Source organism: Coturnix japonica, chromosome Z (assembly GCF_001577835.2).
Source record: "Coturnix japonica isolate 7356 chromosome Z, Coturnix japonica 2.1, whole genome shotgun sequence".
Lineage (NCBI taxonomy): Eukaryota > Metazoa > Chordata > Aves > Galliformes > Phasianidae > Coturnix > Coturnix japonica.
In genome coordinates this window covers 38,423,384-38,446,093 of record NC_029547.1, presented here as the reverse complement: position 1 = coordinate 38,446,093, position 22,710 = coordinate 38,423,384, and the positions used below count along the sequence as shown (strand labels likewise).

The 22,710-nt window shown below is 37.7% G+C and overlaps 1 protein-coding gene across 1 annotated transcript; it reads left to right on the top strand.

Moving 5' to 3' along the window:
• The first annotated feature begins 4,599 nt into the window (after positions 1 to 4,599).
• FAM240A (family with sequence similarity 240 member A) lies at positions 4,600 to 8,102 on the top strand. Its single transcript, XM_032441147.1, has 2 exons — positions 4,600 to 4,742; positions 6,032 to 8,102. The coding sequence occupies exons 1-2, from the start codon at positions 4,603 to 4,605 to the stop codon at positions 6,108 to 6,110; spliced, it is 219 nt and encodes a 72-aa protein (XP_032297038.1). The 5' UTR covers positions 4,600 to 4,602; the 3' UTR covers positions 6,111 to 8,102.
• The last annotated feature ends 14,608 nt before the right edge of the window (positions 8,103 to 22,710 follow it).

The following is a 22,710-nucleotide window of genomic DNA, read 5'->3' as shown; positions in this document are numbered from 1 at the left end:
GAACGGCTGAACATGAGACTGCTTTATGATGTTTCCTTTCAAAGATTTCTACTTGCATATTCCAGAATTGTTTTGCTAGATGAATATCTGTAACTCATGAACTCAGGTGACTCCTATTAGTACTACTCAGTCACATGGTTGTTGTTTTTATTCAGGTAAAATTCATATTTTATGCAAAACTCCAATAGATTTGATTGGAGGTTTTACACAGACAATGATCCCCTGACTAAGAACATGTTCTGGTAACACAGTATACTTCAAATTCTGCCAAAGTAGAAAAGATTGATGGTAGAATAAATCACGTGTCTAGAATTCCCTTATTTAATTGCAAGTTTCAGATATCAGTCTTTGGAAAATAAAAGCATACATTCATAGCCTATAGTGTTGAAGTACAGTAAGTAGAATATTGCACACATGCAAGCCACACATTTTTGCTGACATCACACACTGCTGTATTTTTGAAAGAGAACAGGGCAATGTGTGCACCAGAAAGCATCCAGGCTCACTACTGATCACATCCACCTAACCTCGTCAGATACTGCAGCTGTAGCTGGGGCATCATACCCCCTAGTTGTTCAAGTGGGCAGCCCCTGCCCTCCCAAAATAAGACCTCTTTCCTACACACCCATTAAGATTCCTACACATGAAGACTGTATTTATGTGACTTGCCACATAAGCAGGTTACAAAGGATTAAAGCAAAATACTTTCCTCTACCCTTAAAGAGTTTTACCCATGCTCTGAAGACTGAAGCATTTCGTCAGGCAGGATCTCAAAGCAAATCTCAGTTAACCCTTTGAGACATTAATTGCTTCCAGCTGCAGAAGACAGATAACATATCCAAGATCCACAACAAAAGAAGGAAATCATAGTTGCAATTTCAAGTCCCATTTTCTAAACTTAAAGCGTTCTTATTGTTTTGAAATAAGACATGAGCATTATCATGGGAATGACTTCATCACCAACGTTGCATGGAGCAATGTCCATGCAAAAGCAGATGAATAAAATACTGGATTATTTCTACAAAGATGCATAGCATCCTCAAATCCCTGAGTAGTTGTGTTACAGGAAGGACAAGAGAAGAATATTAAACAGCTTTCCTGACTTATGCAGATGTTATGTAAAAGAGGGGGGAAGGGGGAGAGAAAACCATTTAAAAAAACAATTGATGTTCTACGACAACAGGGAAAAGCACTTTACCATTTTCTAGATAGCAACTTTCAAGTTTCAATTCTATTTATGTAACAGTGTATTTCACTTGATGCTAATGGCTTCTTAGAGAATTATTAAGCACCAACCTCAAACTATTGATTTTTGCGCTTAGAAAAGAGGCAGGATGTCACACTGAATTGATCTGACATGCCCTTTTGTTCTTCCAGCTCAATTTTTCTGTTTCCAATAACAGTACAAGTGTCACAGTTTCACTGCTTTTCTAAGACATCCTTTTGCAGATTTAGTCCAAATACTATCAACCGGCTCTAAAATGATTAAACGTAAAAGAAATGATCATGTTCATCCTGTGTTGGCTAAAGCTTTCTTCAAGCTTATCTAGATATTTCTTTCATCTGAGAGTGGCTACGTTTGTTCAGCCAGCCAACAACCAGTGCTCTGTCATAGATGATTACCAGAAAGCGACTCTCATTACTGTCCCATAGAAGTATCATCATGAGAGCTTTAAATAAAATTCTGTTAAGCTGTTGCAGGCTAATTTAAGTGAGGTCTAGCTGCAAGATCTACATAAGAGTTACTACAACTGCTTATACACCTGAGCATTTTATTTCTTCCTACCTGTTATACACAGAATTCTTTGGAGTCTCCTTCCAAGACGTCTTCCTCAATCCATTCATTCTCTGCTAAACAAAGCTCCTTTTACTTCCCACTTTGAAATGAAAATAACATTACCCACTTGATAACTGCTGGTGGGAATCTACAATAAAAGTTTAAGTTCTCTTAATTTTTCCTGGAACTAAAAAGAAACTGAGTAGGAGAAGAAAATAGGATTTTCATCACTGACTGAAAATGAATTTGTATTCTTTGGCAAGTGAAATACTGATAGACTAGATTTGATTTCCCACACAACCTTGAAGGCTTATGGCAACAGTGTTGAAATAAATGGACAGAAATATTGAACTCAAATGTCTATGCATGTGTTGTACAAAGGCAAAGGAAAGCAGGCAGGGGTATTTCAACAGATTTGTTGAGAAGATCCTATGATCACTGCATGAATGGGCTTAAATTAACAGATCTGAACTAGAGGGTTTAGAAGAGAGCAGCTTAAGATAGGATGATTCTATAGATGATTCTATAGATGAGTGGTGCAAATAGTCGCACCCTGTTACACTAACGTTAATCAAGAATTCAATGTCGTCATGTAGAGAGAGTGTTGTGAGTGTTGTGCATTGTTAAGAGAGAACAACCAAAAAAGTAAGTTCAAGGACTGAGTAAAATAAAATTCAACTATTCAAGGTATCCACATGTTGATGCAAAATAGAATGTTAGATAAGTATAGGCTCAGACAGTGCTCTTAGGATGCCTCAGCAAGCAAAAACAACAAAAAAATTAACTGATGTTACACTGAGAAAAATACTAAATCTCCCACACCCACCAAAAATAATAATAAATGATGTAACGTAGTAAAATATATAGTACAATGTACACTCTGTAGTATCAACAGGTATTGCTGCACTAATGATGAAAGGTGAATAACAACAAAAACTATTTAGGAAAATGTCTTTTATGGTGCTTAAAGCTTTTGTCTTAGGATTTTTTTCTGGATTAAGGTGATAGAAAGATACATATAAAGATATATTCAAAACAGCACCAAAAATGTATGCAATCTGACAGAAGGCAGAACATTTGCAGTTGCTAAAGAATGTGTTCTGAAAGTCAGTGTGTGGTTTCTGTTAATACATGGTGGCAATATGTTCCACAGATTCTTCATCTCAGTCAAAAGAGCTATTAACTCTCATAAATATAGAAAAAAATGCAGCCTCAGTAAAGTGGGAAATTGCATTCAGAAAGGTGAAAATGTTATGTTTTAAGATCACCTCTAATCAAAGAAACAAGGAGAGACTATTTCCTGGCATTGTTTATTTTGGTGCCTGAAAGATGTTTGAGAATTTCGCTTGATGTACATCAGCACTATTGTTATTCTGAGGTTAAATCCCATAGCAGAAATTCCATCAATCGGATCAGATGGCTGTCACTGAATCTTCTTCATGAGTGTCTAGGGTACTCCTGGGTATGACAGGAGGTTAAAAAGGATAGCAACTACCCTCGAGAAGACAAATCAATGGAATACATATTATTTATGAACACATGTACTAAACAGACTTTTGACCTACAATTTGTTGCCACCTACAGTTGAGGTGTTCAGTTGTAATTGCAATTACATGTTGGTGCTAATACTTATACATCCGGCTATAATCTGATCAATACTTATACATACAACTGTAATATGAAAATAATTTTCAGTAAAACTGTACAAACATATCTTGTATCATTCAAGGACCATGCATTGACACGTATGGTATACACATAGCAGAGTCACAGGGAATTCTTAAAAAGAAGAAAACTACTGTTCTCCACCAACAATCATTTTCAACTTCTCTTAGAGTTTCACATAAAAACAGACAAATCTCCAAACTGGATTATATAAAGATTACTGCTTCCCAATTCTACTTGTCTTACCATGCCCAGCAGTGGTAATATCCCTAAATATTTGTTAAAATATATATATTCTGGAAAATATTATTATAGCATATTTAAGCAAAACCACTTGGCAATTTGGAAGGCAGAATCTATTAACTCATTCTATATTTAATGAAGTTTTGAAACTAACAATATAATTTTCTGGTTGTAATGGGGGATAAGAGAACTTGACTGTTAGCCCATGAAGAGTCATCCTGAGACAGATATTTTTCTCATAGTATAAGATTCACTCCCAGATTTATCTCTGAGATGACATCAAATGAAGGGATAAGTACAAAATCAACACATATATAATCACATTGAATGAAGCTGCTCTGTCTTAAAAACTACAAGAGTATTTAATGTGTGATGGGTTTTGCAAGTTAACATCTTAGTACATGCATATTTTCTCCATTCCTAAAAATAAAGACAAAAATTAAAGTCATTAACAGCAAAACACCAGAGTCGGTTTCCTTCACTTCTTGAGTCTTGATCTACCATGATCACTTGAACATTTTATAAAAATGAAAACAGTGAGAAATTCTCACTGGCAATTTTTCTACCTCCTGTCATTTTTGAGTACCATAAACTATATACTAATCATTAAAGTAGAGAATACTAGGGAAATGTCTTACATAGTAAACTTAAAAATCACACACAGGTGGAGGTTAAAAATATCTGAAATTAGCAAGCTGGAATTCATATCACTGCAAACAGTGCTTTACTGAGTGCAAGAGGTAGAAAATGGAAGCTTAAATTGCCTACTGATATCCTAATAGTACATAAAAAAAAATAACTGTGTGAACCTAATGCTGTGAAAATCCATAACAGCAGCACTGTGTTTCTGCTGTGAAAGAAAGAAGAGGGACCAATAACTTGTAATATAACCATTTTAAATTTATCCTTTACAGAAAATGAATAGTCAATACATACGACATGAAGTGCGAGGATGTGAAACTAGCAACCTGAGAAACTTCTGGGAAAAGACAATTGAACAGCAAACTCGGTACATGCAAGTTGAAAAAGAACGTCAGCAAAAAAGTGCTCTGACAAAGTTAGTAGTTCATATTTTGAGAGGTTATTTCAGTTTGTATTGTTATTCTTTTTAAAAGAAAATTTATGCATATATTTATGTCACTCAGTGAAAGTTGAAAGTAATGCTTATTTTCTTAGATATTTAGAAAATAATAAAACCACACAAATTGTCATGCTTTTGCTCATTAGTATTAGTGATCGCTTCACAGGATGAAAGAATAATTCACTTGTTCCAAAACTGAGTCCAAACTGTGGAAATTCCTGAAGTTATTAGAACAAACTTTTAGCAGTACAGACTTGTCTTGAATTTCTGGGTTCACATCAGAGCTAAAACATATCTTTACTTGGTTCACCTTCATTCTTTGTGGCTTTGTTTTCACAAGAATACAGGTTCAGTTAATTCATGTGAGTTAATCTGAACAGAATAAGTCCATAATAACGCACATGGTCTAAATATTCTAACTGATCAAAGCAACCATCATCTGTAGCTATATCTCAGTTTACCTCAGTAAGTCGCATCTACTTTACTCAGTTAAATTATGAAGAAGTAGTCTGCTGCACAATCAATATTGTTGTACTTCACATGAATTCTCCAGGACTGGAAAGCACATACACAGATGGGTATTCTGGCTTGGATATGTTCAGAAAGAAAGCATTTGCTCCAAATTTCCCTCCAACATCCCTTTGAGCTAATGCTTCAGCAAGAGGATGGCATGGAATTAATAACCCCACATGAAGCAACACTGGAATCTACCTCCAGCACATTTTACCCATTTTTAAGTAACCTAATTTCAACGTCTCAAATCCTCAGCTGTGAAATTTGTTTTCTTTTTTGAGGCAGTCTTTCTGTAGTGTCTAGACTCTACTAAAGAGAAAACAAACTTCCAGTTATCACCTGACACTATTTATGTCTGTTAGAAATCTAAAAGGAGTTTCAACACTCATAGTGCCTCCAAGCTAAATGGTGCACAGAAGCCTCTCTACACAGTACTTTTTCTGATGTAATTTCTGAGAAGGGGACTAGGGAAATGTTGGGTGTTGCTACTCATTAGGTGGGAGCAAGCAATCTCCATTGGAGGTGACAAGTCACTTTGGCAAAAAGAGACACTTCAGAGAGGATGAAAAAAGATAAACCACAATGATGAAGCGAGGCTGTAGTGGGATCTGAGATCTAATCCTGAATGTCCATCTAGCAGCACACTCTGAACGGGCAGATGGCTTTGCACAATGATTGGTGAAAGTGCTGATGAGAAAAATCTGCTTCCAGTAAAAATCTAGGGACAAGCTAACTAGTGTTTCTGTCCTTAGGCTCAGAAACGAATGGATGGAGAGGCTTGAAAAACGAATAAAGATGTTGAGAACCCAACCTGAAGACTCATCTAGTTGAAGAACCCACACTCACTGCATGTATGGGAAGAGAATAGAATGTTTTGCAGGAGAGTATGACAGTGGGATGCAAAAACTCGAGTGAATTTTAAACTGTGGCTTAATTGAGCAATAAATAATTAGCTGTCATTGTCAGAAGATTCACATGTGAATTGCTGCTTTTAACGTTATGTATACATCCCTTCATTTGGTAAACAGAGATTGAAATACTCTGAAGTGTTCAGAACAAATAGTTCATTGATCTGTAGATGCTTGGGGGAAAAAAAAGAAAGAAAAAAAAAAAAAGAAAGAAAGAAAAAAAGCATTTTGCTACACTGCGCTCAGCAAATATATTTCCAGGATATGAGTTTCCTCTCTGAACAAAATTGATGGCAATTTAATGAAGTAGGCTCCCACTTCCCCCTCCCCCCCCAAGTGTTTAATGAATAGTTAAGTGATTATGCTTTTAGTTTTAGCTTTGCGTTGTTTTGTTTTTAAATACAGGAGAGCCCTACTTATCCTAAGAAAGCTAGCACATGTACAAACATATTGTTACATTCTAGATCACAAATACTGCAATACCTGACAGCCATTATAGATCCTATTTGGCTTATTATATACTCATAAAGCCATTAATACATAGTGTGAGAAACAGGCTTTGTGATATACCAAAAATAACTGCTCTGCTTGTTAAACCAAGTTAGCTAAATCGAGAGGCAAAATGACTTGGAGAATTGAAGCTGTTTCTGGTACTCAGATCAAATTGTCTAAGGCTGGACTGTTGCATGCTACATAGAGCAACCTCATGCAACTTCACAGCTGTCTGACATCCTGAGTGGAGAGCATACTCTCCTCTCTGATGAAACCTAGTATATATTCCTTCAAAACCAGTAACTTCAGAAAAGCAGCAAATTTCCTCTCTCACTTTTACCTTTAGTCAGAGCAGTTTCTAGTTCCCTTTCTAATGCATCATCCGAATGCAGCATTCGGATGTGATGTCTCTTTCAATGGTACCAAAGCACATCAATAGGCAGCATAATCAAATTATTTCCTTCTTAGGGTGACTTATTTGTTGCCATCACCATGTGTGGGGTAACACAAGGCAAAATGGGCAGTTCTGAGTACTATAAAAATCTTTCCACAATTGCTTAACTTTTCAGTTCTTTTCATATGAGCATTTCACTGGTTTTCTGGTAATTCATTTAATTTCATAGTAAACATTTGAATTGCTGGGAGATAAGAAGAAAACTGAAGAAAAGTCTGGCATTTACAGTTTAGAAAACCTGCTGTTTTTTTGTCTTTGTTTTAAAGAAAAACAGAGTTCAAATGCTATTTGTTCAGTCTTCATATACTACCTTTTAATTTCACTTCTATGTGCCCCTAGGACAAATGAGACATATTACAAGAATTAAAACATTAAAAAAAATTACCAATCAAGTGATTTTTTGGAAACCCGTGAAATCCATTAGATGTGGTATCATTTTGATGCCCTTGAAATATGTGTTTGGAAATCAAGACATCAGTAGGTATGTCATCACACTTGAGAGTAATTTGCCTGACAGATTTGAAAGCTGCTGAACACACATTCTTCACCAGAATCTCTTTCTTGAGCAGTATTTAAGGCAAAATCAATTGGGAACACACATTCTCATTTACTCCAGAAGATAACAGTATAATTACAGTATAGCTGTGCTTTAATGAACCAGCCCTAAGCATACACATAGTTTAATATTAAATTCTAGCAAAAGTTTTCTTTAAAAATGTTAGTTCTCACACTTCATTTATTTAATGTCTCACACAGACATTATCTGTCTGTGCTTCATGCTTACTGAACTCCATTATGCAGCAGAATTGCTTTTACAACAATTTGAATGAAATCAGAACTTGAACTGAAGACAGGGTAACATTTTCTGCCCCCTTAATAATTGCATATGTGACGGCACAAAATGCAACACAGAGAAAATTACAGTTTAGGAAATTTAAAAATGAAGAAGTCACTACTGTAGTAAGTCTTCCTTTTCATCTCACATGATCCTTCTTCTCATTAGTAAGTCAAAATGAAGAAAATCCATGAGAAGCCAGGAAAAGAAATGCCCGGAAAAAATTATTTCAAAGTATGGTGTACCCCACTCCCTGCCCAGTTGTCCTTCATTGGACATTTTGTATGGTTATGCCACATAAAGATGTGTAAGGAATACGTCTCTATCAAGACAGAATATAACAAGATCATCTGTGCTTCTTTTCCAGCCAAAGGTCAGGAGGGGTTTTAAGAATGTATTTCCAAAATTAAATCTCTTTTGTTCTGAGCTTTGCAATTTTATCCTTATTTCAGGTTCCACAGTACTAGACACAGAAATGAGCACCAGCATTACCTAAATATATGTAAAAAGGTGTACATATACATAAATATACATAAAAAGGTATAAAGAAACCTTACCTCAGCACTAGAAAAGTCATCAGCTAAAAACTGTTAAAGCCATCTGAGACTAGTAAAATCATTATGATGCTTAGATACTCTTCAGACTGTTCTTCACTGGTACGCAGTTTCACAGAAGTGTAATATTTTGTTAATCATGTTAAACATAATATTTCAAATATTCATAACACAGGTACGTGAAGAAACACTTCATTTCTCTTGATTTTTTCCTACCCATATTTTCACCTTGTTTTTGAGTATAGTTGAGTATAGCTAGAGATTTTGAGTTACGTCCATCTGCTTTTAAAAAAAAATGTAATTAAAATGTTGTAGATACCTGCTTATCATCTTAGCTTTCATTATTTAACCCTTCAATCAAATCAAATGTTTTCATCCTTCGAAACAAACTCTTAATAATCTGAATCTAAGTTTTTTTAAATACTATTTATGGAAAGTATTCTGCATGCCAGCGCAAAACTGACAGGTAGCCCATTTTAGCTGCATTAATGGCCTTTTTAGTGTATGGATAAGGAGTGAGAACTGTGAAGTATTACTCAGTCAGCAACTTATCAGACCAGACCACCTAGCAGTTTAGCCCAAATGGAGACAGCTTAAATACAGCTCTTTGCACAGTAGTCCTTTTTGAGCAATGTTCTTTCCTAGAAAAGAAACTTCTCTCTGGAGCTCTCTAATTATGAAGGAAATATTTGTGGCCAGGTTCTTAACAAGTTGTCCTGGTCGGGGAAAAGGTAGGATGTTTTTTAGTAAGATGGTGGAGTGAAACCAGAGACATGATTCCTCTGTGCTTAGGGGAAGCTACCCAGCTCTGCCACAGAAGAATTTATGCAGCACAGAGCAAGAGCATCCAGCAAACTATGCATGGCAACAGAATACACACACATATTACCCATTGTGCAGCTATTTCTCCTTCATGCAACTACGCCTGTTTAGGCTTTTGGTAGCATTCACTGAAAAGGAGAGAATTTGGAGAATTAGCTCTGAAAGAACAGTTTATAAATTCCAATATAATCTACTATCTGCTAGAGAGTAAATACAACACCCTCAATATAGTCAATATTTCTACAACTTATCCTTCTTTTAGGATATTTTATTATTAGGATATATTGTATTACTAACACAAACACCCCAAGAGCATTCCTCACAAAGAAAAGACTCCCTCATCTCTTCATCCTCCTTCACAACCATTTTCTCATTAGTAAGTGCAGTGTGCAAGACCTTGACTGCAGCCTCTTTAAAAGCACTGGGCCTTTCCCCGAGACTTGTTTTTAACCTCACCTCACACACATTCCTTTTTATAATCTCACAACTCTACTGCCTCAGAGGATTGAATAGAGTAACCCTGGTGCTAGAAGTCATTGGTGAAGTTTACTCTGAAATTTGAGTGCTTCATATTTGTGATCCTCTGCCCCTCTCCACATCAGGAAAGAAAAAGAACAAATCCACCAAGCAGTCTAATAACAACATGTCAGCATTCACTGCAGAAAATAGAGCTGGTTTTGAATTGTAGAACTTGGTACACAATTTTCAGGTGCCAACCCTGAGTGCTTTAAAATACACTTACTACCTATAAACCAGGGAGCAGTCATCAAATGTCTAGATAGTTCTTTTTACTCAGAGATGAGAGCTCAATACCAAATTCTATCCCAGAACAAATTTTTATGGACAAGTAATAAAGCCCTTTGAAACTACAGGGATTATAATGGAAATACTGACACAGCCTTACCCATAAGCAGGAGAGAACAGTACCACTATAATTACTCAATGTAACCTATAATCTTCATGGCACTGTAAGTCTAAAGGGAAATGAGAGGCTTTGCATAATGCTGAAAATCTATCAGGGCTTTGATGTTGCTTTAATCCTACACTACCTGATAGCTCATTTAATGTCCAAGGGAATGAATGAAACTTAACATGTCATTTAAGATTACTGTAATTTAGAAAGGCTATAGCAGAAACCAAACCAAACAACAAAGACATCAACGAACAAAAAAGAAATTGACTTGATTTATTCAAATTAAACACTGTTTTCAGAATATTTAAGTAGGGTTCTTTGATTCAGGTCATGTTTTTAAGAAAGGTGCAAGAAATTATCAAGTGGTCCACTGAAAAGAAAAACAAACAAAAATAAGAACATACAATCTTTGTTTTGTTTTCAGTTTATTAGCAGACAGTGTAACGCTGAAGGCTAAGAGATGATAGCCTTTTTCCCCACAGAGAACAGCCTCAGAGCTGAGGATCATTTGTGTGAAAAGCCATGGCAGTGGGATAGAGCTTTAAGTTATGGTTGAAAGGGAGTAGGGGTGAAAATGGGGTCATAAGAAGGGAGACTGTATGTAGTATGCCAGTGCTTGTGGAGAGGGATGTGCCCACGGTCTTGTGTCTTGGTGAAGGAGGACAATACACCCTTCTGCAAGAAGGTCACAAGGTTATGGTGTGAGGCTGGCTACTATGAAAACACCTGAGTGTGGTCATGAAGGTATAAGGGCTTCTCCCACTTAAAAAGTGGTCCAGCACAGATGCACTTACACTAATCCACACAGCATGGGTAATAAACAGAAGGAGCTGGAGGCCATTATGTGGTCAGAAAACTATGATATAGTCGCTATCATGGAAACATGGTGGGATGACTCACACAGATGGAGTGCTATGAGTGATGGCTATCAACTTTTCAAAAGAGATAGGTAAGACAAGAAAGGTGGTGGAGTGGCCCTCTATGTTAAGAAAGAATGTAAACGTCTGGATATTAATGCTGGTGATGATAGGGTTGAGAGCTTAGGGTCAGAATCAAGGGGAAGGCCGATAAAGCTACAGTCCACTCAACTAAGATGAAGAGGACCTGGACACAATACTCCGAGATGGGACTTCACAAGGGTAGAGCAGAGAGGGAAATAAGTCAGAAATATGAAAGGTTTTTTCCCAGCCTCTAGGGACCTACTGGTCTGTGGGAATTCAGACCATCTAGACAGCTGATGGACAGTGCAAAGAGAAGCACACTAGCACTGCTCCTGGTAGCTCTCCTAACCATGTGCCTTGCCTTCACCTCCAGCCTCCCCGGCTTTCCTCCTTGTCCCAGAAGAGCTGCTGTGGAGGCTGTGCAATGAAGCACATAAGAGAACTCATCCACCTGAAATAAATGCATATATGTGCATTTTTGCTTGGATGATTTTCAGTTAGATCTGCTTCTTGATCTGATTCTTCCCCCTGCTCACATTACTGCAGAGGAGCCTGTGCAGCTGATGGAGTGCAGAGCTGCGTGGCACACCACACATTCGGCCATTCTAAGCCCAAGTTTCAGGGAGACTTCTGCCCATCCACATCCAAGCTATTAAATATGCTACCTCCAGAATTAAAGCAATTTATAGCATTAATATCTGCTCTAAATGGTTTAAATAACAATAAAAAAGTCTGCTGTGTCAAGGCACATAATTGCCCAATGCTAGAGCTTGGTTGTACACCTAGTCCAGTTCTTGTTGCCAAATACAGCCAAAATATACCCAAACAGGCTCAAACATTACAAACGTTCAGTGTGTGGGGGTTTTTCCCACTTTTAAATGATATGCCTTGGTACTGTGATTTACTTGATTCATCCCTTTCTCTGAAACAAATGCACTCTGTGGTAATAACACAAATAACAAACCTGTCCTGAAACAAGTTTTTTCATGTTCTTTGAAGACGTGTTTCATCTCCATATGTAGGTGGGGGGATTCAGCATTCTGAATGAAAATGACTAGGCTATGACATGCAAGATTAAAACACAGCAACAGCTACAAAACTCTGGAGGAAATATTTCCGAAACCTCTCTCATTCTAGCCTAAATGTTCCCCACAAGTCCACAGTTCTGTTTCAGACTGCTCAGAGCTGCTCCAGTCTGAGCCAGTAGGCACTGCACTCACACCTCACTCAGGCATTAAAATAAATAAGGTAACAAAGTCTTCCGATAGGGCCAGCGTGGCTGACACATTTTTCTTGTGTCAAGACCAGTTCTCCTGAAGAACACTGCAGAAACAGAACGTTGTCTTGTACTGAAGGGATACTAATTAATTCATTTTTAAAAATCACAATGATAATCCTTTCCATTTCATGAGCTAAGGTATTCTGTTTAGTAGCTAGGACACATTCACAGTAAGGAAGATATCCAGGTTCTCCCAGCCCCAGTAGATTTCTGACTACTGCTCTTTCAAAAAGCCTCAACTGTTTTATGCTATTTGAAGTTGTCACCAGTTAATGCCCTGTTCAGCCTATCTCTGTCACTACTGGAGTGGAGACACATGCCCTGAGACAGGGAAAGGAAGGTAGGGAAAAGGTAGGGAGATGGACCTAAAAACAAAACAGTGGAAATGAGCTAAGGGAGAAAACTAATTTACTACATATGATAGTGAAATATAACATAACATAATACAATATAATGGGAATTGAAAGTAATAAATAAAATGAAAGTGTCCATAAGCCAAAGTCCTTACTCTAATCCTGAAGGTGAGACAACTAGGGAGCACACAGAACAGAGATAAGCAGAAAAAAGAGTTGGGCAGCCTCATGACTCCCAAGCAGTTTTATCTTTTCACCAACTGGAAATCAGAAATGGAATAATGAAGTCTTCTGGAAGATGTAGATCTCTTCTGAGAAAGGCACCTGCAAACTATCAACAATCCACAGAATTGGAGAATTAACTCTTTAAATCCTAATGCACTACATCATGTCCTGATGTGGAATACTGTAAGGTGGAATAATACAAAGTTGGTAAAAGATAATCAGAAGGTTATGTATAGGGAAAAAATCACCAATATGGCTGTCCTCACTGGGAAACACTGAGGCAATCTCCACCAGGGAGCAATCACCATGAGATGTTGCCTTAGTAGTGGTCAGCACTTAAATGAGGCCTAGAGGAGGTGGAGTCTAGCTCCACTCCTTCTGGGAGCATAGCAAAATTACTCTCACCTGTGCTCCCACAGCTGACCTGACACTTGCCTCAGCTGATTAATCAGGGGTTCAGTCTGTGATTACCAATTTCCCATACAAATGCCAAAAACAGAAACCATAGAGTCATAGAATCACAGAATCACAAGGTTGGAAAGGACCTACAAGATCATCTAGTTCAACTGTCCTCCCTTTACCATACCTACAGAAAAACCACTAAACCATATCTTCTAGCTCCCTATCCACATGCCTCTTGAACACTGCCAGGGATGGCGACTCCACCACCTCCCTGGGCAGCCATTCCAGTGCCTGACCGCTCTCTGAGAAAAAAAAGTTCCTTCTTATATCCAGTCTAAACCTCATCTGATACAACTTGTGGCTATTTCCTTGGGTTTTGTTTGTTGCCCGGCAGAAGAGGCCAAGCCCCTCCTCATCACAACCTCTCCTCAGGAAGTTGTAGAGTGCAGTGAAGTCTCCTCTGAGCCTTCTCTTCTCCAAGCTAAACAATCCCAACTCCCTGAGCCGCTCCTCATAAGACTTGTGCTCCAGACCCCTCACAAGTTTCATTGCCCTTCTCTGGACACATTCCAGGGTCTCAATGTCTTTCCTGTAGTGAGGAGCCCAAAACTGAACACAGTACTCAAGATGCGGCCTCACCAGAGTTGAGTACAGAGGGATGATTACCTCTCTGCTCCTGCTGGCCACACTATTTCTTATACAGGCCAAGATGCTGTTGGCCTTCTTGGAAACCTGGGCACACTGTCAGCTCATGTTCAGCCAAGCATCAACCAACACCCCCAGGTCCCTTTCCTCTTCACAGTCATCCAGCCACTCAGCCCCAAGATTATAGCATTGCATGGGGTTATTGTGGCCAAAGTGCAGGACCTGGCACATGGCCTTGTTGAACCTCATCCCATTAACCTCAGCCCAGCAATTCAGCCTATCCAGACCCCTCTGGAGGGCCTCTCTACCCTCAGGCAGGTCAACACCACCTCCCAAATTGATGTCATCATAAACCAATTGGAGTCAAAAGCATGCTAGTGGTATGCTACAACTAATATTGCTGATGCCTTTTTCTCCATTCCTTTGGTCACAAAATATAGGCTATAGCTTGCTTTTACCTGGAGAGGCATTCAGTATATCTGAAGCCATTTGCCACAAGGGTGCAAATATAGTACATCAGATTGACACACACTGATTCAAACTGCACTGGAACTCCCAAGAACGTGTAGTACACTATCACAGGGTTACCCGTAGGTGTACGTCCATGATAAGGGAGCACAAGCCTCGGGAAAAGAAAAAAAAAAAAAAAAAAGGGGGGGGGGGGGGGGGGTTTGCCGCGACCCGGCCAGCGCCGGCCACGCGCTCCGGGAGAGGGGGAAGGGCAGAGAGTGAGCAGGTAGTTTTAACAAAGAGAAAACACAATGGCAAACGACTTAAGGAGGAACGGTAATTTACTAAATTTAACCACATCAAACAAAACGAGAGAGAAGAGTACCCGAAGTAGGAGTCAAACCATGGTTGTGCAAGGGAAGCACGTGCTTTGCTCCATGGCCCACCCTGCTGCTTCTTCGCACCAAGTTCTCAGGGGATGCCGCCCCTACTCTCTGGGAACCCAAAATGCCCAAAATGGTGGTAACATGGAACCAGGACATTAAATCTTTATCTGCCACCATTCTGCCTGATGTTCTGATGTGGAATACTGACAACAGAAATCTCAAAACCACAACACATACTGATGACATTACTGTATGGAGCAATACAATAGAGAAACGTTTAATGAGAGTGAGTATTACAGATCATTTTGTAAGTTGGTTTCACTATTAAGCAAAGAAAAGTGAAAGGACCTACATATGAAATTCAGTTCCTAGGTACAAGGTGGCAAGATGGGCATCACCACATCCCAAAGGATGTGGTCAAGAAAGTTACTGGTATTTCTCCACCCACTAGTCAGAAAGAGACAGTCTTTTCTGTGTGTAATGGGCTTTTGGAGAATGCAAATTCTTCAAAATACAGCCTCATTGTAAGCCTACTTCATCAGGTGATGTGGAAGAATTTTGTGTGTTTTCAGGTAATTCAGAGGTAGCAATAGTAGAAATATCAATCAAATATATTTGGTTTCTATCTGAGTTTGCACCCATGGAAATACAAATAAATCAGGAGATGATTAGCCTATTTATCTCAATGTATTTGCAAAATATCTTGTTTTAGGCAGCCTAAACTGTAGGATTACACTGACATATAGTGTATCAATACCCATATTTGGATTGTGCAATTACGATTCTCAGATCCATCTTATTTTCTTTCAGTTCTAAATAGATAGCAACTAACTATTCTCTTCTGTTTTGTTTTGTTTTGTTTTTTAAATATTTTTTTTTTTAGTTAGTCTTCTACTAGAAGTTCAGTAGAGATGATCCATAGCTGTTTGAACACTGCAATCCAGCAGCTGCCCTGCAGGATGATCTGAATGAGAACCACCAGAACCACCTGAGAAGCAGTCCATGTACTCAGCCTATAAGGGGAGCAGCTTCTGGGCCACAGACAGCAGAAAAGGAAGGCACAGCAACAGTGACACTTACGTGGCCCCTGCCACACAAACACTGTAAGAAAACCCCTACCTGAGTCCAAGCCAGTCCTGTTTCAAGCCTACAGGGCAGAGTTTTTATATCATAGATCATATCAAGTTCTGTATGGGGGGATGCAGGTCTACAGTCCTATTTAATTTCCTGAAGAAAAATCATAAATGTGGCAAAGTGCCACATCATATTTAATCAACCACTGACTTTAGACACTCTGGCACATTCAGTCTAGCCTGGGGTTTATGAGTATCTTATAACAACAGTATTTATCCAGGACTGCTGGCATGTTCACATTTTCCATCTGCATATCTGTATTTAAATCCTTGAACTATGACTACCCAGATTTGGGAAGAAAATCAAGCACTAATAATTTAGCTGAACTCCTTGCCAAGGTGAAGCTCTCACTGCACCAGTCTTAGAAGGAATCAAGGTCCACCCTCTTATGTGTGTCTGCATACCTTTTGTGTGGGGACAGTTCAGTGGTTTACAAATCTTTTTGATAACATGGTGGTGTCAATTATGGACATATCTCCATGGCAATACTTCATTAATCTTCTTTTTTCACATGCAGGATAGTACAGAACAGATATGTTCAGGAGCATCTACCACATCTTGTTTTACTACCAGATGTGATATTTTGGTTAATCCTTTGCCTTTCCACAGTTCTGACAAACACGAACAAAAGTAGTTTGTTCCACAGACAGATGTTCTATGTTGAAAAATTTACCTCTTGCTTTTCTTACCCTCATACATTGTAAAATGTCTACCTGCAACTGTAGAACTTATATTAGATGTAAAACTAACACATTTCTCTAATAGCCTCCTTGGCATTCATTATTTTCCTAGTGCCACTTCTGAACAGCTTATCTGACAGCAAAGGCATGATTCTGAATTATATGATTTTAGCATTCCTAAATAAGAAACAGATGGCTCACTTATTTGCAATGATTCACATGGCTAGATTTGACTCAGTTGTATCACACGGATGCAGATGCTACTCTCAACTCATGGAAGAAAAGGAGGAGCAGAAGATTTAAATTTAATGTTTACTTTGGCAAAAAATATATCTGGGCAAATCTGATTTGGGGACGTGCCACTACAGGGTGTTTTCATCTAGAAACAGTTTATAGGGAAGTGTAGTCATGCAGAGATGACCTGCAGACAAAGAACTTGTAGGTTAGAAAGGCTAAGTGGAAACATATGCCAGGCTCTGGCTAAGTGGAAACTTACAGCAGAACACTTATGAAATTTCTCCCAAAAGGAAACAGTGACACGGGCTAAGTTTTGACTATTGTCTAGTGTTTACAGACAGGCTGCAGCTGCACTACACACAGCTTAGCCACTTGTGTACTGATGGCCATAAGACATTTAATTATGGGGGAGGAGAAGGCAGAAGGGTGGGAACTGAGTTCCAAGTTTATTCAAGAAAGTAATGGCTGTTTTGCAGCCAACTGGAGGGAAACTTTCTTCATTCAGCAAAAATGGTATATTTCTTCTGCAAGACCTGAGAGAATTGTGTGAGATCTGAAGATACAACATCTTTCTGAACAATTCTGGAAAAAATTTGAAGAGCCCAATCTGCAAGCATCTTGTCTAATTACTGAAAAATCCTGTAGATTGAAAAGATTGATGTGGAATTGAATTTTGTGCCCTCACCATGGGTAAGCGGGCAAAAGGAACAGTAGTTCTATTACTAATCTTTAAGAAATAAATTTCCCTTCAAAGCTGTGGAAATCTAGACCATTACCTATAATTTTGATTTTGCTTTGTTTTTTACAAAGTCATTTTTTCAGCACCGATAAGCTCAGTTTCCTTAGCTGTAGTTCCAAGTTGAAACTCTCTTTAAAGATACTGACTTATACTGACTACTACTGACTATATATTTTTATGTTATATTCAACTCTATTTCAATGCCTTCTTAATCTTTAAACATAATACAATTTAGTTGTCAGACTAAATAAAACCCATTTTAGAGCACATGTGGGCAGGAGAATAATGCATGAACTGAAAGCGATAGGCTAGGCAGGGGTAGAAACTGTGTGTCAAAAAAGTATAGTCAAGATAAAGTTAATATACCAGGCAAATAGGTTCAAGTCCTCAGTGGAGATACCATACTCATTTCTGTGAGGGGAGGTTTAGACCATGAATATTCATCCAAATGTTCTTACTTCCATATGTTACTGCAATGTTTAATTAATTCCTGAAGGAAATAGCTGAAAATCTCCTTTACAGTTCAGTAACACTGCATAAAGTATTCACAGAAAAATCTCTCTGTAGCATTTTCACAGTAGCTGTTAAAGAACTCTCCTCCACACTGTTTTCATTCAGACTACATAGAATATTTTTATGGCTAGCAAATATGACATATCCTACAGTCCTGGGGAGATGTTTTTATGGATTTTTCCCTAGTCAGCTCCACATACACAAGTGGAAAAGGTGGAGGCTTATAATAGACATGGATATTTTCACAGCTTCCTTGGGGCTGCCTGTTAATTTGTAGGAAAAGACACAGCTCTGAGTGACACAGTCTATGCATAGAGGTACCAGGAGGGGTCACTCCAGGTGTGGAGCTGCACATTATGGGACTGTATCTAACCTAATATCTATAACAAATTTCTTTTGTAAAAAGATAGAGAAGGAGGGTGGGGGGGTGCAGGAAGGAAAAAAAAAAAAAGGAAAAAGAAAAGGAAGAGAAAAAGAGGAAAAGAAAAAGAAGAAGAAAAGAGAAAAAAGAAAAAGAAGAAGGAAAGGGAAAAGGAAGAGACAATTCACCTTATCCTAAAGATGACTTTTACAACTACAAAATGAAGTTAGCACTATCTTTTGGTTCCTATAACCACATTTTACAGATCTAAATGCAATCAGATTACCACTATAAACATCTGTGATGTCAAACTATAATAAAGAAATAATTTTTTTTTAAATTGAGAGAAAGCCTTCACTTCTACAATTTCAGATGCTAGATTATTTAATTTATAAGCAACATGTGTGAATCCAAAGGAATTCAAAAAGAACAATTCATTGACATTTCTGTGATAATGTATAACTGAGTAAGAGAAATGCTAAAATGATGTTCTCTTCTCCACACATATATTTCTGCAGAGACATAATTGAGCCCTAAAGCTATTGTTCTTTTGACATCTTGACCAAAAAATTAACTCTCAGTTTATTTCTGTCAATAGCATGCATGACCTCTCTTTGAAATAGGCAGCTCTTGAAAAACAGAGTATTATATTCTCATTTTGAACTTGAGTGGGAGATGTGTTTTTCTAAACACCCATTAGTAAGTTTCAGTTTCTGTGTTTTGACTGGACATTACCAATACCAAAATCAAGACACACAGTACATTTGACAAAACACGTGGGATTAAAAACTTAAATACAGGAAGGAGAAAATACGTTAGTATTCGTGGTCAGTTTTATAAAGTGATGCTTTTTAGTGATCAAATATGCCAGTTCTTGTTATCAAATGACTTGTTTGATCACATTACAAATAAAATCTTGTTAGTTTAAAGAATCATAATGTCTAAGCAGTGCTGACATACGTTTACAGGATGAGTCAAACTTGAAATCCAAGATGCCAAAATACGCAGATAGCAAGTTCATAGAATTGTAGAATGGCTTGTGTTGGAAGGGACCACAAGGATCAACAGGTTCCAACCCCTTTGACACAAGCAGAATTGCCAACCACTAGGTCAGGTACTAGATCAGATTGCCCCATACAGCCTGGCCTTAAACACCTCCAGGGATGGGGCTTCTCTGGACAACATGTTCCAGAACTTAACTACCCTATCAGTAAAAGAATTCCCTGACATCTAATCTAATGCTTACCTCCTTTAGTTTAAAACCTGTTCCCCTTGCCCTATCACTATCTACCTGTGTAAAAAGTTTATTTTAATCATGTTTATAAACTCCCTTTAAATAGTATAAGGCCTCAATGAGCTCTTCTGTCAGGGAAGGAGAGAAGGAAGGTGGGTAGGAAGGAGTGAAGGAAGGAAGGGAAGGGAGGTACCCTTAAGTGATAAATGCAATTTATTCTTTGTTCTGCTGCCCCCGCCTACTTCTTACCAGGTGCTGTGATAAATTCACTACCTAATGCAATTGTACATTGCTACTTTTAATGAAGAAAGATCAAGTAGTGAAATAGGGAGTTGAAAGTTTAAAGATGTTGATCACCTGTAAATGACTTGCTTCAGGGAGTACACTATTAAATCCTAGAGAGCAAAGTACTGCAATTTCTCCTGGAAAAAAGCAGAGAGTTGATTTTACTTTCATGTCTATATTTCACCAGAACTCCCTTGTCATACTAATTCTTTTGTTATGTGTGTATATAACAATGTAATGCTATCCCAGAGGAATTTCACATGAAAAGGAAGGACAGATAAAACAGAAGGGAAAAAAAAGAAACTTATTAGGTAAGAAATGATAGTTTTGAAATACTAATAATACACTCTTGAAAATATTTGCTACTGGTTACAGGAAAAATGAAATATACCAATCTTGTTGGTAGCATTTTGAGTTTTATAGTTTTCACACTTCTTTTTCAATTAGTTTCTTAAACTTGGGGTACTCTTCCCTTGCAGTATTTCTGTTATGTCTACATAATGGTTTCTTTCCCTTCCAGTTATATGCTCCAAAAATGTAATTATATTTCACTAACCTCATGCTTTAATTTAATAACCTTTTCATGAATTCATTTTTCATTTGACTTTATATTTGCACTGCAGATTCCTTATAAGTATCACTACTGCTCCAGTTTGAAAATTGTCAGGCATTACTTTATTTATTGGGGTTTGTTTGTATGTTTGCTTGCTTGCTTGTTTTTATCCATTGGTGGTTCTGTGTAGAAAACAAAACACTAAAGGCTGTGGCTTAGTAAATAACTATCATAAGAACAACAGTCTTAGCTTTCAGGCATCTTTGCGTATGAATGGGATTACTGTTGTGAACAACATTACACACATGTCTTTAAATTCTAGTTTTTTGGTTTTTTTGTTGGTTTTTTTTTTTTTCTGTAATGTTGGTCCCTGACTTCTTCTGGTAGCCACATTCTATGGCATGATAAGTAATTAATGAGGCCCAGGTGGAGTTCCAGAATGATCTGTTTAGGGGTCTGTATGTTTTCTGTTCAGGGCCCACAGTATCTGCCCCATTCCCTTGTTGCACATCTTAACAAGGTTAATATTTCAAACATTTCTGTTTTATTTTGCTATTTCACAACTTCCTGAATCTGCATAACAACACCGAGTTGAAACACAGAGCAATAAAAAGAGAAATAGCTAACACAAGATCCAAAGCACCATTTTCTAAAATTACAGCTTAGACACATTACTTACATGTGAAACTATTATTATTATAACTGTTCTAATTATTATTAACTACTGACGTGTGTTAATTCTTTGGTTTAGTTAGGATTATATTTCAAAATGTATGTTTAAAAGGTGAAAAACAGAAAACTGCAACAATTTCTCAAACCAGGAAAACTGGAGCACATTTTTAAACACTTTGAAGTAAATTAATATCTCCAGAGCCAAGAGGAAATGGAGAAAACCTTCTGATATGCTACCTTTCATTTGTTTAATAAGTGTTAAGTTGTTCAGCATGTTGGGATTGTATGTTCACTGTGAATATTGTTTCTACAGGGGAAAAAATGACATAAAGGTCACATCATTATATTCTAAAGAAATCTCTCAAGCAAAACGAGTTTCACAAAATGCACTGATATTTACTGAGATGTATATTATTTAAAATTAAACAATTAAATGAAAGATTGCTATATGATTTGAAGAAATACTTCCACAAAATACTCTATTTTTGAGGATAGCAGCTGCATTTTATAATGTGATTAATGCTTCCTTGCTACACCATAGAAGCCTTTTGATGTTATGGATGATAGCTGTGAGGTAGCATTTTAGATGGGGAAGCATATTCTAAGATTGTTCCACTTTAGCAAGGTAAAAGAAACTCAACAACAGAAAAGCAGCACTCCTGTTTACAGAGTCCTTATCAACAGTTAGAGGTATCAACATCAAAAGAAGACCGAATTCCCCACACCAGGCCAAATTAGCCTAAAATGCAACAGACAGGCGTCAAGATATTCTCCTTTGTCTTGCTTATCTACGTTTTGGAGACTTCTCAGGTAGTCCTTGCATTCCACAGCAATCTTTGGGACAAAAGGAGGGTTTATTTAAAAAGATAAAGTCTGTTTGAGGAAGTAAAGGACCCCTAAAGAGTAAGGAATGGATTGTCATGATACAAGAAAGATGCTAGGTGACATTGGAGACCATTAAATAAGGCTGTATTTGTTGGGCAATTATTGGAAGTGGATAGAATAATAATTTTGGGAATGTAATGAATATGTAATGCATGTGAAAATTTAATCTGTTCATGGACGATCAATCTGTAGTGCACTTACAGAGAAAAATCCCAGTGCTACCAATAATACTTGCTTAACAGCAACAAAACCTTTGCTGTAAGTCTCTTCACATTGATTTCTTTGCCTCGTGTGTGTTAAGGAAACATTGCAGTTTCCATGCCTTCACATCACAGTGTGGTTTCTTTATCAGATGTCAGGAAGTCCTTGATCCTGTTGGAGCCTGATAATTATTTGTGAGCAATCACTAACTACACAGGTGGCAAAATCTTTCATGAATCACACTTTCTGTCATTTCACACTTTTACACTACTGGAGAT